The 15,112-nt window shown below is 36.4% G+C and overlaps 1 protein-coding gene across 1 annotated transcript in view; it reads left to right on the forward strand.

Moving 5' to 3' along the window:
• RSPO3 (R-spondin 3) overlaps positions 1 to 15,112 on the forward strand; it is an 87,013-nt gene that overhangs the window by 20,412 nt on the left and 51,489 nt on the right. Inside the window, exons 2-3 of the mRNA XM_030316288.1 lie at positions 11,950 to 12,141; positions 13,734 to 13,880. Of these exons, the coding sequence (XP_030172148.1) occupies positions 11,950 to 12,141; positions 13,734 to 13,880 (339 nt within the window). The remainder of the gene's footprint in view (positions 1 to 11,949; positions 12,142 to 13,733; positions 13,881 to 15,112) is intronic.

The raw sequence follows: 15,112 nt of genomic DNA on the forward strand, positions 1-15,112 counted from the left end.
GGAAAACTCTTAGCTTCCATACCTAAATTCATGCATGCTCAGGTGTGATGGTTGAAATGCTGTATTAGAAGAATCTCCTCAACTTTGTTTTCTGAACTCCTAGAACTCATGATTTTTTTCTTTTTTTTCTTCTTTTTTAATATTTTCATTTATTTTTGAGACAGAGAGAGACAGAGCATGAGCAGGGGAGGGGCAGAGAGAGAAGGAGACACAGAATCCGAAGCAGGCTCCAGGCTCTGAGCTGTCAGCACAGAGCCTGACGCGGGGCTCGAACTCACAGACTGTGAGATCATGACCTGAGCCGAAATTGGACGCTCAACCGACTGAGCCACCCAGGTGCCCCAACACATGAATTTTTCTTCAAATTCCATAACTTTTCAAATCCATGACGGTTCCTTGTTTATCTTCACGTAAACTCCTTAGCCTCTTATTCATCTCCTCATGTTTGGTCTTAATTTTTTCTCTCTTTAGTTCTCTCCATAAATTTTACATTTTAGTGAAATCAAAAAACCTCGAAGAGTGCCACTAAGGCTAGGGGATCCTTCCTTGTGAAGTCACCAAAATTTCCTAAGTCTCAGTTCTTGATTTGGGGGAGGGGATTATTTTTTATAAAATGAAGGGGTTTATTTGTTCTTTATGGTTTATTATGAGCCCATTTATATGCCTAGTCCTGGGCTATGAGTTTGGGATACAAAGCGACAATAAGACAAGTCCAATCCCCTAGGACCTCAATATAATCATTTGTACTTTTCTCCTTCCTTCAGTCACCTGTCCTTCTAGTTTGATATTTCTTTTTCCTTTTATCGCCTTTAATTACATCATTTTGTTCCTGATCTCCCCAGTTAGAAACCCCCAAATCAATATTATTCTTTCGCTTACCCACTTATAGATTTTTTTTCATTTACCCATGTAAAATTGATTGTTAAATCCTGTCAACCTTGCCCATTCTTCTTTGGAAATAATTTTAAAATCCTGCCCTCTTTTTTCTATTTTCCCATTAATGCTATTCTAATTTAGCTAATAGCAGTGCCAGGTAAGAATATAATATCTTAATAACTCAACTTTTAGTGTCTCCTCTTCAGAAATTATTCTCTTTGTCATCACAGTATTTGCTTAAAACAAAATTAAATCATGTCACTGATTTGTCTATAAACGGTTCCCTCAAGTTATATATAAGATTAAATTGAAACCCCTAGCCAGTTTCCTCATGTTTCTCAAAATCCAGCCTGGATGTCAGGTTTCCCAAGTAGGTGGTTCCAGATGGTTAGTTGTCTCCTTTCTGCCAACGACTTGTACATAATATTTACCACCCTGGCTTTACTTTGTTTATGGTCTCTCACTGTACTTCAGACTCCTAGGTCTTATCCACCTTTCCATCCAAAACACCAAGCTTCGTTTGACAATCTTAAGGAAAAAGGAGAAAATGTGTTGGGTGTGTTCTATGGTACCAGAACTTCCTGAAAGACAGGCAGGTTAATGGGAGAGGCTTTAAGATGTTCAATATGTAGATATGCTGTAAAATAAATATATTGGCTGCCCCCAAATATCATAAGATTTGTTTTACTAGACGTAATTAAATGGACTGTTCTGGGGAAGCTGTTTGAACTAAATCCCTCTAAACTTTCAAAGGTTTCTGATTCTGTCAGCTAGAAGCTAATTAATTATGTGGACCACAGTGTTCTCATCTGAAAGTTAAGAGGGAAGGAACAACTGTAAAATCCTCTTAAATTCCCCAGTTATATTCACCATTCTCCCAAATCTTCTTTATGTGTTCATACATAACACTCTTGCTCATAACATTCTCTTCCCCGCTTCCCATTTGTCTAAGGTCTTCTTTTCCTTCAAGTCTCATAACTATTCCTAACTGCAGGCTGGCATCTTCAGATACCTCAACCATCAGTAATTGCCCCTGCCTTGTAATTTCTGTTGCACTGTTTCTGGTATGTATATGTATGGGCCTTAAAATATGAAAAGACTGTTATACTAACTATATCTTAGGCTTCTTGAGTTAGAGACCATGTTTTGTCTTCATTCCTAGAAGAGTAATCACTGAATAAGTACTTATTTGTGAAAACAGCAGTGATGTGATACTAAAAGTGGGGGATCTGTATCACCGGTGTTGCATTCACCTGGGGTGCTGCATATAGATGCGACTACCCGGGCTCACCTTTTCATTCCTGAATCAGAATCTTTTGGAATGAAGTCTATGCATTCACATTATTAAAAAGTACTTCAGCTCAATTTTACACACGGTACAGTCTTCGAACTTAAGTGGCATAGACCTTCAGGATCTCTACACCATTCTGATATCATTTCTGTGGTTTGCCTTACCTCTTTCCGCCTGTTTAAGCAGGCCCTTGTTTTCAGTGGGTTGCTAGCGTCCCAGAGAACTTGTTGCCCAGAATGTTGTGTGAGACTACCATATCTGATACTCATTAAAAGCTGTGTCTGTGGTCCTTAAAAAGTAGCCCCTTCCTGTGACTGTTAATGAGTTCCAGGTTCCCTGAGTTTCCCCAAATCACCTGTGTTAGAAAGAAGCATCAGCATTCTGCCCTCTCTCCAATTTTCTAACTTGAAGGGTCTTGAGAGAGTCAGTATTGAGTAAAGCTTCACAGCTGTCTTGAGTAAGAGTGGAACTAGTACAAGGTTATAGTTAGTACTTCTTGGGTAAAACGAAATGCTTTCTACATACTGACTTGTAATGAGTGCCTATAAGAGTGCTAGGTGCTTACATATGATCTCACTTAATTCAAATAGAAATTCCCCTGTTACAGATGAGAAATCCTAGGTTCAAAAAGCTTACTCAACTTTTGTCTAAATAACCAGACTGTGAACTCCTTGACACAGATTATTGGTTTTATTCAACTTTGGATGCTCACTAACTAGAAGCATGTAGATGTTGGACAGTTTAATTGTCAAAATGAGTAGCTGGATGAAGAGATCAATTTTGGTTATTCAGCTAGTAAATGTCAGAACTGTGTATGAATCCAAAGCCAGTTCTCTACCTCCCAGTCCCTGTGCTGCTCTGGAAAGTGTGCAGGCCCATATCTGAATGAGGTAGTGATGCAGTGAACCATGCACAAAAATGTATCATATGCACAAAGGTGGATATCTAGCACCTTCTGTTCTGCCAGCAATTTTGTGAATCTATGAGAAAAAAACCGCTTATTTTTTCTGCTCAGGATTTTAGATGTGACCCATAAAGCTGGATTTATTTAATGATATGCCCTCTATTTGCACATCTTCTTGTGCCTGTTAAAATACCACAAGTCTTTCGCCTGCTGTTTGCTTACACTAAGACTTCAGCCATCAGATATGCTGCTCTAGCATGCTATGTGGCAAGAAGATCCAAGTTTATTCATAATATAACAAAGTAGAGTTTGTTTTTAGCACAAACTGAAGTTTGTTTCTTTCAAGAATGCAAACTTAGTAGTTATGGAATCACACCCATGCAGATTCATTACCATTAAACTATCACATTTTCTGTTTATGTTTATTTCTAATTAATTCTCTATGTTAAAAAAAAAAAAAAAAGGAATGGAACTCTCAGCCAGACCAGAGTACATAATGATTCCCACTGTTGGATGAACACTGTTGGATCTGTCTCATGAAAAAATGCTGTTATTACCACCCACTAACTCATCAACAGGTCCTGGCTCTACAGAATCTGGGTCTCCCTTACCCCTATCCACTCCCTCTTGTCCTCTATTCACCTCCACTTGGGAACATGGCCACTTGGAAAAGGGGAAGCTTTCCCTTCCTTAGCAACAGCTGGAGATGCTGATTCAGTACCTTACATTTTACACCCGTAGCAGGGTGCATTAACCTTAAGATAGATTTTCTACTTGTGGTCAAGAAAAAAACACTATTTTTGGTTCTACAAATACTTTCTGTTGCAGTGTCAACAGCAGAATCAACTATAGTTATCTGGTAGGTCACAGGAAAACTAATATGGCTTTCACTACTTTTGAAGAATGAACTTGGGAATTAACCCACAGATTATTAATGTATTTAACAGAAAAAAGAACAGAATATAGAGATTCTAAAAGAAATATTGTAAGTGAAAATTATAATGCTGTTGCTCTAAATTACCTAAACTTTGTCAATATGCATCACTAATGGCAAGAATTCAGAAAAATGCAGAAAAGAGTATATGCAAGATTACAAAATATTTTATTTTTTATTCTGTTTATTTGTTCTTATGATCTATTATGAATTCCATAATTTTCCTGTGTATTTTTACCACCACCTCTATAATAAAAAAGAATGACTCCACTCCAATAAAAAAAAGAATGAAAATGTAAAACCCCAAAGCAAACTCAAATTATTGCTAGAGAAAGATAGGAGAAACAAAGGAGAAATGAAATGTTTCCAAGAGCAAAGAACATGTAAATTGATGTACATTCTCTTCAAAGATAAGAATCAGAGTGTAAATCTCTATCTTGTAGCTAGTTAGAACATTCTCCTCTAATATAAAAATTGGTAAGACAACATGTTTCCAAGGAACACAAGTTGCTGGTTACATTTTATGATCCATAAAATTAACAAAAATTAAAGTAAATAACTATGTCAGGCAAAATGTGTTCTTTCCTTTCCTTCTGATATTCACTTAGCAACGCAAAGTCTAAATACACTTGGTATATAATCCCAGGTATTTACATTGGCCCACACGGTTCTTTAGGATCTGGCTCTACCCTCCTTCTTTAACCTCATCGCATACCACTGCTGCAACCTCATTGGTTCCCCTTGGGCTGTTCCTTATGCCTGGTTCTTTCTCATGGACTTAACATCTTTGCACGTGCTGGTGATCCACCTGGGATATCTTCCCTCCCTCAGGTTTTCATAGTTTACTGCTTCTCATTCTCTAGGTCCCAGCTCAACAGTGACGTTCTAAAACGTGCCTTTCCTGACCGCTATGTGTAAAGTAGTTCCCCAGAGTTATTCCCTGTTTTATTCACCTGTTTATTTCACTCACACCATCCATCACAATCTTTAAGCATCTAATTGTGTACTTGCTTACTAACTGATTAACATCATAAAATCAGGAACTAGATGTCTTCACTCCTACATTTACTATATCATGTGTACTGTTAGGCACATAATAAGTTATCAGAAATCTGTGTTGAAAACCTTAATCATGGTCTTCACAATGTACAGATAATGCAGCCCCTTTCAGCTGCCTTTAATTTCTAGTCCTAATTCTGTAGACTGTGGATGGACAAAGCCCAGCCATTGGCCACCAAGTTGGCATCTAGCTACCAAATATTCATCATAGCTTAGATTTCAGGAATTCTATATCTGCCATCATTTGGTAGCCATTTTCTTAATATTTTGAGCTGGCTTCATTTTAGTGGAAAGTCTAGCTAATTGCTGTTTAATGTTAGGTCTGTGTTATTACTGTGGTTTTATTTTAAAGTATTTATAGAATATAAATATTAGACTCCCTTCAGGAAATTATTATTCAGTAAGAGAAAGAGAAAGATTTTCCAAGTTCTCAAAGAAATAGTTTCCATTAAAAACAGTATTTTTTCCCCACATAATAATGGTGGAGCCCTAACTGGGCTTTATTCAGCAGCTGGTGAATACATTCCTCTCTGAGACTTTAGGAATTTTGTGAACCCATTGGTGTGGGTACAAACTTTCAGAGTGTTCAAGGTTGATTCACTGGGACAAAAGATGTGACAGACTCTATTATCCTAACTACTTCAGGTCAATTAATGTCTGTGCTATTGACTTTAATTAAAAACTATATAGAGTGTGTGCACATCGTGCGTCTAATTACATATACAATATATACACATATGCACACACCATCTGATGGTACACTGTATTTCAGAAATATAAAAATCTATATATGTTTGTGCATATAAACATATGGCTCTCTCAACAAATTACTAGTCAGAAATAATATTGGAGGACTATGACAGACCTATATTGATCCAGTTATCATCACTTGAGAATATAAAGGGGTATTGTGTACCAGTAAGTAATTATATCCATTCAAACAGCTTCTCATATTGTGCTGTCTATACCTAACAAATGATTATGGAGATTAGGCGTTGTCTGTTCTGCCTTGGCTTCTTTAACTTATGAATAAATAAGAAACATTGACTCTCAATATTTTCTAGGGTTGATTCAATAGAATTTAAAGGAGACTGCCAAGTAATTCAAATTTTTAACACTAGATTTTTCTTAAAGTGAATAATTCCAAACATTCAGAGGACTCATGAAACATCTCGTTCCATGACCATAATGCTATATTAAACCAAAAAATGATTCCATAATAATCAAGACAGATATGATATGTTAGATATGATAGATATCTAGAAATGATATGATAGAAATGTGCTATCCTTACATAAGCAAAAAATAAGTCTACATTTTCTTTAGGTGAATAGATAACTGAAATAAATACACCTAGAAAAACTTTTATTATTTTATTTTGAAGTATTTATTTCATAATTAAGCATCCTCAAAGTGTATATGATTTGAAATTTTATTCCTTTACCAGATGTTTATAGGCACATCTCACTTAAAATCAGTTATCATAAATACTTTCTATTAAGTGTTTACCTCTTTGACATCTTTATTATTTTTAAAAACACAAATAAGTAGCTTATCTTTTATATTTACTGCCTTCGTCTCTTCAGTAATAAAAAACTCTTCACTGATAACCCATTTAATAAGCAGCTGCCCTGTGTAGAAGCTGGGAATTATCAATAAAATTATGAAGACATTATCAAGACTGACCAGATGCCTACCTTCAAGAAGCTTCAAGTCAATGTGAACATCCTTGCAAAAGAAGAGGACATGGAAGAAAGGACAAAAGTGAAAATAGCTTTGCTTATAGAATTCCACTGGCCTCTTCTCCTTACCCTGTCTCCGAAGGCCACCATATAGAGAAAAGCAGGCAGTGAATGTTGTGAGAACAAGAATGCTTTAGGAAGAATTTGGGTTTTTTTTTAATTATTATTATTAAAAAATTAACTTTTATCACATTTGTTAATGTATTATTTTTTATTCTCTGAATTATAAAATCTCAATACATTACTTTCATGTACTTAGCACTTTAAACGTCAATCAAACCTTTTATAAATTCTGTTAAATTCTGTACTTCTGGAAATTCTCTAGCCACAAATAAATGACCATCAGAGGTAACTGGCAGCATGCAACATTGAATTTCTTCCACACAGAAATTTATAATAGATGTGACTACATTTGCAGTTGGGGTTTAGAAGGGGATTAAACTAAAGCAAATCCTTGAAGCTTGTACTTAAATTGTTACAGAAACATAACTTAAATTTCAATGCTGCAACTGGTTTAGTATATCATAAAAAATGAAAATAACTAGCCAAAGATTGTGTATTTACCAAATGCTCTACCATTTAAAACTCTATGTTCTGGATTTTTTATCAAAAAAGTTGATTTAACTCTCAGGACAATAGCTTTATGAGCCATTGCATCAGTTATGCATCGTAAGATTACCAAATAGAGAAATAGTAGGAAAGCTTAACAGCTAGGAAAATTGAAGTCACTTATTCAAGGGATATTAACAAGTCAGACACTGAACACTGAAAATTGGTTTAAATTACACACTAATATATACTATTTTCATCCTTAACCTTTGTATACAAGTTAAGAAAAGATGCTTCCCTCTTTCCCAATTTTAGGGAAAGATACATCAATTTTACCACGTATTTGACACATTTGTAAAAAAAAAAAAAAAGTCCCAATTTAACTTCCTCATGATTTCTGACTGTTTTTCCACTCAGATTTACCCTTGTTACATAGCTAGAGTTTACTTATATATGTAAACAGATTGTTACCAGATATCAAAGATCTAGGTTCTAACCTTTGATATCAACTGCTATTTGTCTTGTAGTTTCAGAATTTCTTTGAGTCCTAGTTTGGGGTTTCAAGATAAATAATTGTGATGGCTTCTATCCTTACTAATAAGGAGTTAATTTAGCTTTCTATGAGATGCATGCTTTGAAAGCAAAAATGGTGTAGAAATGCAAAGTATTGTTAAAAATCAACTGAAAATATGTCTTTTTTTCTTACCAAATATCCCTTATTTTGAACTATGTTTCCTTCTTCTGGCATTCTTCAACTCCTCCCTCTTTCAGATGTCTTCTCTAATTAGGTAGTTACAGCCAGAGACTCACCCTTACATCTCTAGCAACCAGTACAATATTAAGTTCCATCTCTTAAGGATCACTTTCTGGATATTTCATAAAATCTTCAAAATCAATTATCCTAAGCCATGTTTATATTTTTAGACTTTTTTTATTCTGTGTACTTGCCCCCACACTCCAACTACAGGCTTTTACTCCCCCAGAAGTCCCTCTTCTCTTCTATTCACTCACGGGCTGGAACTCAAAACACACCTTCTCAAATCCTCTTTCCTATTCGGTCCACATTCTGTTAGTCACCGTATTTGACTGACTCCACCTCCTAAATATCCTTGGAATAGTCATACCTTCCTCACCACATTACCCTGCCTTTGCTATATTTTAAGCTATCACCAGTCTTTTACCTTGATCACTATATTAGTCTTCTAGTTTCTGTGTTTTCCGTGCTGCCAGGGAGATCACCTTCCCAATACAAAAGTGATCATGTGTACCCACCAGGTTGAAATCCCTTATATCTACAGAATAATGTCCTTGGCACAAACCACAAAGGGTTCCATAATCTAGATCTACCCAGTGCTTGCAATCTTTTTGATACTCCTCATATCTCCATTAACCATTCTTTATGCATCAGATGCATTGAATTCATGCCAGTCTCCTTCCTAATGTGGATAATTGGGGTGTTCCCTCCTCTGGCCTCATGATGGTCACTTACATACTTATAACTTCAACTTATTTTCTAAGATTAAGTTTAAACCTTAGATATTTTATGAAACCTCCTCACCATTAATACCTCCATTGTTTGTATAAACTAATAGTACTAAAACATTTTTTAAAAAGAGGTGATTCGGAAATACAAAATGAAGTTTTTATCAGAATGGAAGAGGAAGAAGGATGAAAAAGCAGAATTCTATTTTCTGTCTTAGAATCATAAGATTTTAAGGCTGAAAGAATTGTTACAGTCAATCCAGACCAAAGTTTTCTGTGGTTTTCATGTAAAAAGTAAAACCTCCCCTTAAGATGAAGTTTGGGGAATTTGTATCTAGTTGTGTAATACAGGCTGTAAAAAATTGAGTGACCCTTACATAGCATTCAAGAAAACAATCACTACTCTACTCAACTGTAAAAAAAATCTAGAATCCTAGAATCTGAGCTTCAGAGTCTTACTTATTCTCACTTCCCACAGCATAACACTGAACCCTTTCTGAAGAAATAAAGTTGGCTTCTTTACTTTTCAAAAATCTATTTTGCCAAAAAATTTTGTCTAAAAAGGCACAATATGAAAAAGAAGCAAGCAGAAGGAATGTAGTGCTACGCTATGAGTTGATTGTGCTAGATTTCATCAGTAAAAGTTTTAAAGAAAACGAGGTACTTTGTCACATCTCAAAATTTTGATGGGAACTGTTACCAGGTCATTGGGCCTGTATGGAGCTCTTTCCTGGAGAAGTTTCCAAACATCCAAAACCCATTTTTTAAAAAAATTAGTGTTTATTTATTTTTGAGAGAGACAGAGAGTGTGTGAGCATGAGTGGGGGAGGGTCAGAGAGAGAGAGAGAGAGAGAGAGAGAGAGAGACAGAGGATCTGAAGTGAGCTCCAAGATGACAGAGAGCTAGAATTGGGCTCGAACTCACAAACCACAAGATCATGACCTGAGCTGAAGTCGGACACCTAACCGACTGAGCCACCCAGCATCCCCAAAACCTATTTTTAAGTGAAATTTATTTTAAGGTACATCAGTTTTTGAGGCTTCACGTATGTAAATCATGTTTATTCTCATAACTGATTTAAAGTTGTATCATAATTGACAAAAGTTTCAAGGTGCTTGAAATTATAATTTTGTTTCCTTTGGGCAGCTGCATTTCAGAGATAGAGATAGGTTGTTGTGGACCAGTTAAACCTAATTTCATTCAAACTCAGAGTCACTTAGTGCCCTGGGCTTGAAGTGACTTTCCTTCAAACTGAGGTCCACTTCTCCACAGACAGTTCTTATGAGAAGATTTCACAGGTTTTTAACTACACATCTTGCTTCTTAAAATGGACCAAACTAGAGTCTGAGCACAGGAAGCCCTCTTCATCCCTTTCCTTTTTAGGGTCTTTCCCTACAGAAAACACATTTTCTGTAAGTCTCCAATGATGAGTTACCGCAATGAAAAAGTACCCTGTTACTTGGAGAACAGTTTTCACTTACAAGTTCCCCAAGTCCTGTAATGCCTAAACCTCCTGTGCCACTTTATATATTCTTCCCACCCCACAGAGGAGCATGTACAGGAAAAGCAGACTTCCCTTCCCCCCCACATTTCCTCAGTTTATTTACAAAACGTCTTGGAATGAGAATGAGCTGTTTGTGGTTCCTGTGGCTGATTCAGGGATGCTTTCCTCTAGGCAGAGGACACTGGTCAACCAAATGACCTCTCTGTAACTAATTCTTGCACCCCTGTGGTAAGGCTGATTGGGCTTGTAGGTACCCTTTCTAACTAAGCCTGGTGGGATTTGTTTTTGCAGTAAAGGACTTAGCAAGAACCAAACATCACTCTGAAGACAGACCTGATAATGGCAAGGCCCATCACACCCCAACACGCACACACACCACTACCAACAAGAGAAATCAGAAAAACACTGGGGTGCCTTTGCACTCCTGTGCATCAACCTTTGTTTCTTATAAAGGTCAGAATTTTTGCCTTCTGGATTCCTAGAGGAACAATAAAGCTACTTATAGTGTATTTGAACACAGAATTCATTAGGAGAAGAAATCATCCCAAACACCAGCTCCATGAGAGATGTACTTTAGTCAGCAATTTTACACCAGCTCACACATAGATGTTGATGTCCAGTTGATAGTAATAAGAAGATTTAACGTTGTGAGGATATCAAGTAAACATGACTCTTCCACATGTTTGTTTATGTTTGTTCAGATTTGCTAATGAATAGTCAGCTCACCACACATGTTGATGACTCTTAGAAACCTTAGAATTCTTAGGGGTATGTGTAGCAGTAGTCTTTAGTGTCATGCCCTCACCAAATACATACTTGAGTAGAAGAAGTAGAATTATTATATATTATATATATAACATTATAAATATTGTATTATAAACTATAAATATTATTATAAATAGCCACATGGTCTTGTAGAAATACTGGTAAGATAAGTATCACATTGTCATCATGGTATCAGTTTGAACTGACAAACCTTAAACTTATGTGAGAGGAAATATTTTAAGAAAGCATGGGGGTGGGGGAGTCCCAAGAAGCTACATAGTTTCAGAATCAATTTGCAATGGATCAAAGAGTAATATTGTGTTCTCTAATAGACCATACATGAAAAAAGATATCCTAGAACAAAGTGTCCTTACTCAAGTTAAGCCTTTTCTATGTTGTCATCTTTGCTTGAAGAAATTAGATACGTGCTTATCATCCATTGCATAAATGATGAGCAAAGCTAATATACATTGATTTTAGGGAATAAGCTCAAAATTACCCAATCTCCAATCTGCCAGGGTGCTAGTTCAATGAGAATATTTCACTACATATAAATACATACATGATCCATAAATAGTTTGAGGCAGTATATTCTTAGTTTCCAAATGCCCAAACTTAATCACTTAAAGTTTTTAATAACTTTTAAATTAAAAACAATATATGTGTATATTTAAGGGAAATACTAGATCACAGAAAAGAGAGGGGAAAAAATCCCAATTTATTCACCCATTACCACCAATTGAAAGCTAGTGAAACAAATGTATCTCTGCCTAGAGAATGTCATTGAACTTCTATATTTATGATTTAACATTTGTCTTTGTCTTTGTACATTTGTCCCTTCAGTGCATCCTAACGTCAGTCAAGGCTGCCAAGGAGGCTGTGCAACGTGTTCAGATTACAATGGATGCTTGTCATGTAAGCCCAGACTATTTTTTGTTCTGGAAAGAATTGGCATGAAGCAGATTGGAGTGTGTCTCTCTTCATGTCCAAGTGGATATTATGGAACTCGATATCCAGATATAAATAAATGTACAAGTAAGTGCTACACGGAATTATGTTTTTATCTCACCCTTAGGGACTTTCCAGATTTGAAATGGCCTCTAGCATATTTGTGATATTCGGTGTTAAGTTAATAATAATATTTACCTGATAATAAGGCTAAAGCATACGTGGACTTAGCCCTCAGAGCAGGAAGATTTTCACCTCTTATAAAAAGCACTCAAGTTTTGTGGGTTTTTTTTTTTCCCATCATAAAAGCAAACACTGAGAACATGGTTATTACTCACGTAACCTACAGAAAACTACCATAAGCATTAATGCCATCTGAGTTCCCATTACTGTCACAACATCCCATTACTATCAGAACATTTAATGATTTAAAGAATAAATTCAGCTATTTTTGCTTCCAGAAAAATTCCAGTATAACAACTACAACATTTATCTATTTGTTGGAAATAAATGTTGAAAACGCTCTCATATCACCTCTCATCTGGACCCCGAAAGTCTACTCTTCACAGTGTAGACTGAGTAACCTTTCAAAATGTAGATTTAGGAAATACCATTCCTCTGCCAGGCACCACATATAGCTGCCTACCTCTCAAACTCATTTCCTATGACTGCAGCTCATCCACTGTGCACTGACCTCACTGACCTTCTTGCAAGATCTTCCCACCTCAAAGCCTTTGCAGTTACTGTACTACATTCACTATTCTGGCAGTGTGGAAAGCTCTTAGCCCACATCTTTGCTTGGCTGGTTCTTTTCTTTCATTCAATATTCTCACATATCACCTTCGCAGAGAGGTATTTCATGACCAGCTAACTCACAATAATCTAACTGTTCCTCTTTTCATTTTCCATACCTTTTCCCTACCTTTTGTTGTTGTCGTTCTTTTTTCCAGACCACCTCTTACTCTGGAACCAGACTGCCTGGTTTCAAAAATCACTCTGATCTGGGCTGGTTTCAAAACTTTTTGAGTCTCAATTTCTATAATTCCCTGTAAAATGGGAATTATAATCAGGGCTACCTCAGTGGGTTATTGTAAAGTTGAAGTGACTTAATATTGTAAAATACTTGCAGCAATATCTGACTTACTAATCACCATATAAGGGTCAGCTATTGTCATTGTTTATTGTGTCTTCCCTCCTAAAATGTAAGCTTTGTGAACTCCTTATCTCTCTTTGGTGCACTGATGTCAATCACTATCTAGAATAGTGCTAGGCACATAGTAGTCAATCATATACTTCTTGAATGAATGAATGAATGAATGGACCTCTAAAATAGCACTAAAGCGATATCTAGTATATTTCATTAAAGTTCTGACGAAACACTTTTTACTGTTATTTTATATAAATGGATACCCAGTCTTATAAACATTCTTGGCAGTAGACATATTGCCAAAAATTCTTTCGTAGGACTCTCAGTACAGTAATTTTGAAATCAATGATTGATGTTCATCAACTAAATGACTGTGGAGGAATCCATAATTTAATTTAGAAAAATAATTTTGAATCCTAATTGTTTTGACACAAAAGTCACATGTGCCTGTGTTGTAAGCATACAGACCTGGACCAGCAATAAGTAAGTGAAGATAATGAAAGCATATTTCTTTTCTTTTTTTCTCTTTCAGAATGCAAAGCTGACTGTGATACTTGTTTCAACAAAAATTTCTGCACAAAGTGTAAAAATGGATTTTACTTACACCTTGGAAAGTGCCTTGACAATTGCCCAGAAGGGTTGGAAGCCAACAACCATACCATGGAATGCGTCAGTATTGGTGAGGAGGATTTCTAAGATTTACAGGGGAGGATAAACACCTCAGATGATAATGTCAGTCTCCATGGAAGTGCTGCTCAGAGTTCTGTTTCACAAGAACCTGAAAGGGTATCTCCAAGAGGCTTTCTTCATCCTTCCTTACAAAGATACCATCTTAACAGTGCTCCCACAGCCTTAGCCAGCATGTATCACAGCACAGTTTATCACCCCGCGGGTGCTCCATTATTTCTTAGGGAGTGTTAATAACTGTTTTGGATAGTCTGATCATTAAAAATTTATTTCATATCATTATTTAGTGAACTTTTATTTAGAGTAATTTACCATATACACACTTTGTGCAAGTATATATCATATATGTTATACACACATGCGTATATATAAAGATAAAGATAAATATATGAATATATATATATGTATATATTTGGTCTTAAACTAAATTTTCACTTTAGGACATGAGTTTCACATAACACTTAGGTCTAATGTCAACCAGTGAGCAAAGTTGTTTTTTTTTTTTTTTAATGTTTATTCACTTTTTGAGAGAGAGAGAGAGCAGAGGAGGGGCAGAGAGAGAGGGAGACACAGAATCTAAAGCAGGCTCCAGGCTCTGAGCTGTCAGCACAGAGCCCGAAGCTGGGCTCGAACCCATGGACCATGAGATCATGACCTGAACTGAAGTCAGATGCTTAACTGACTGAGCCACCCAGGCATCCCAGCAAAGTTGTTTTTTAAAGGCAGGAAACATTCTCTGGATATAGCCCTTTGGTACTCAGTAGATGAGCCAAACACCTACAGAAATAAAACTGATACAGTTAAAAATCTCATTTTTTTTCTCTCACCCTGCTTTACTGAAATGTCCTGCTTGCACAGGTATTCAGAAACAAGGAGAGGATTTTGGACTTACTCAAACTGACAGAAGGACATAGTCATAGGGTCTGATTAAATGCAGGCTGAAGTTCTTGAAGGGAGGTCCCTCAGACCAGTTGTTTGTCTAAATAACAGATCACTGTCAGGCTTTATTTCTCCCTTTTAAATGTTGTGCAGCTACTACAACGACGAGTTGGATGAACAGTTGGGGAGCAGATGCTCAACCAAATGGGAAAACAGCATACTAAATCTCAAAATCCCCTGGGCAAGAGCTACAAGAACCTTTGATGCTGCACTGATATTGGCATATGCACACAAATGTCCTTCTGATTCAGTACAAGATAGTCTCCAGGATTCCCCTGGGGTCCC

The sequence above is a fragment of the Lynx canadensis genome, chromosome B2, assembly GCF_007474595.2.
Source record: "Lynx canadensis isolate LIC74 chromosome B2, mLynCan4.pri.v2, whole genome shotgun sequence".
Classification (NCBI taxonomy): Eukaryota; Metazoa; Chordata; class Mammalia; order Carnivora; family Felidae; genus Lynx; species Lynx canadensis.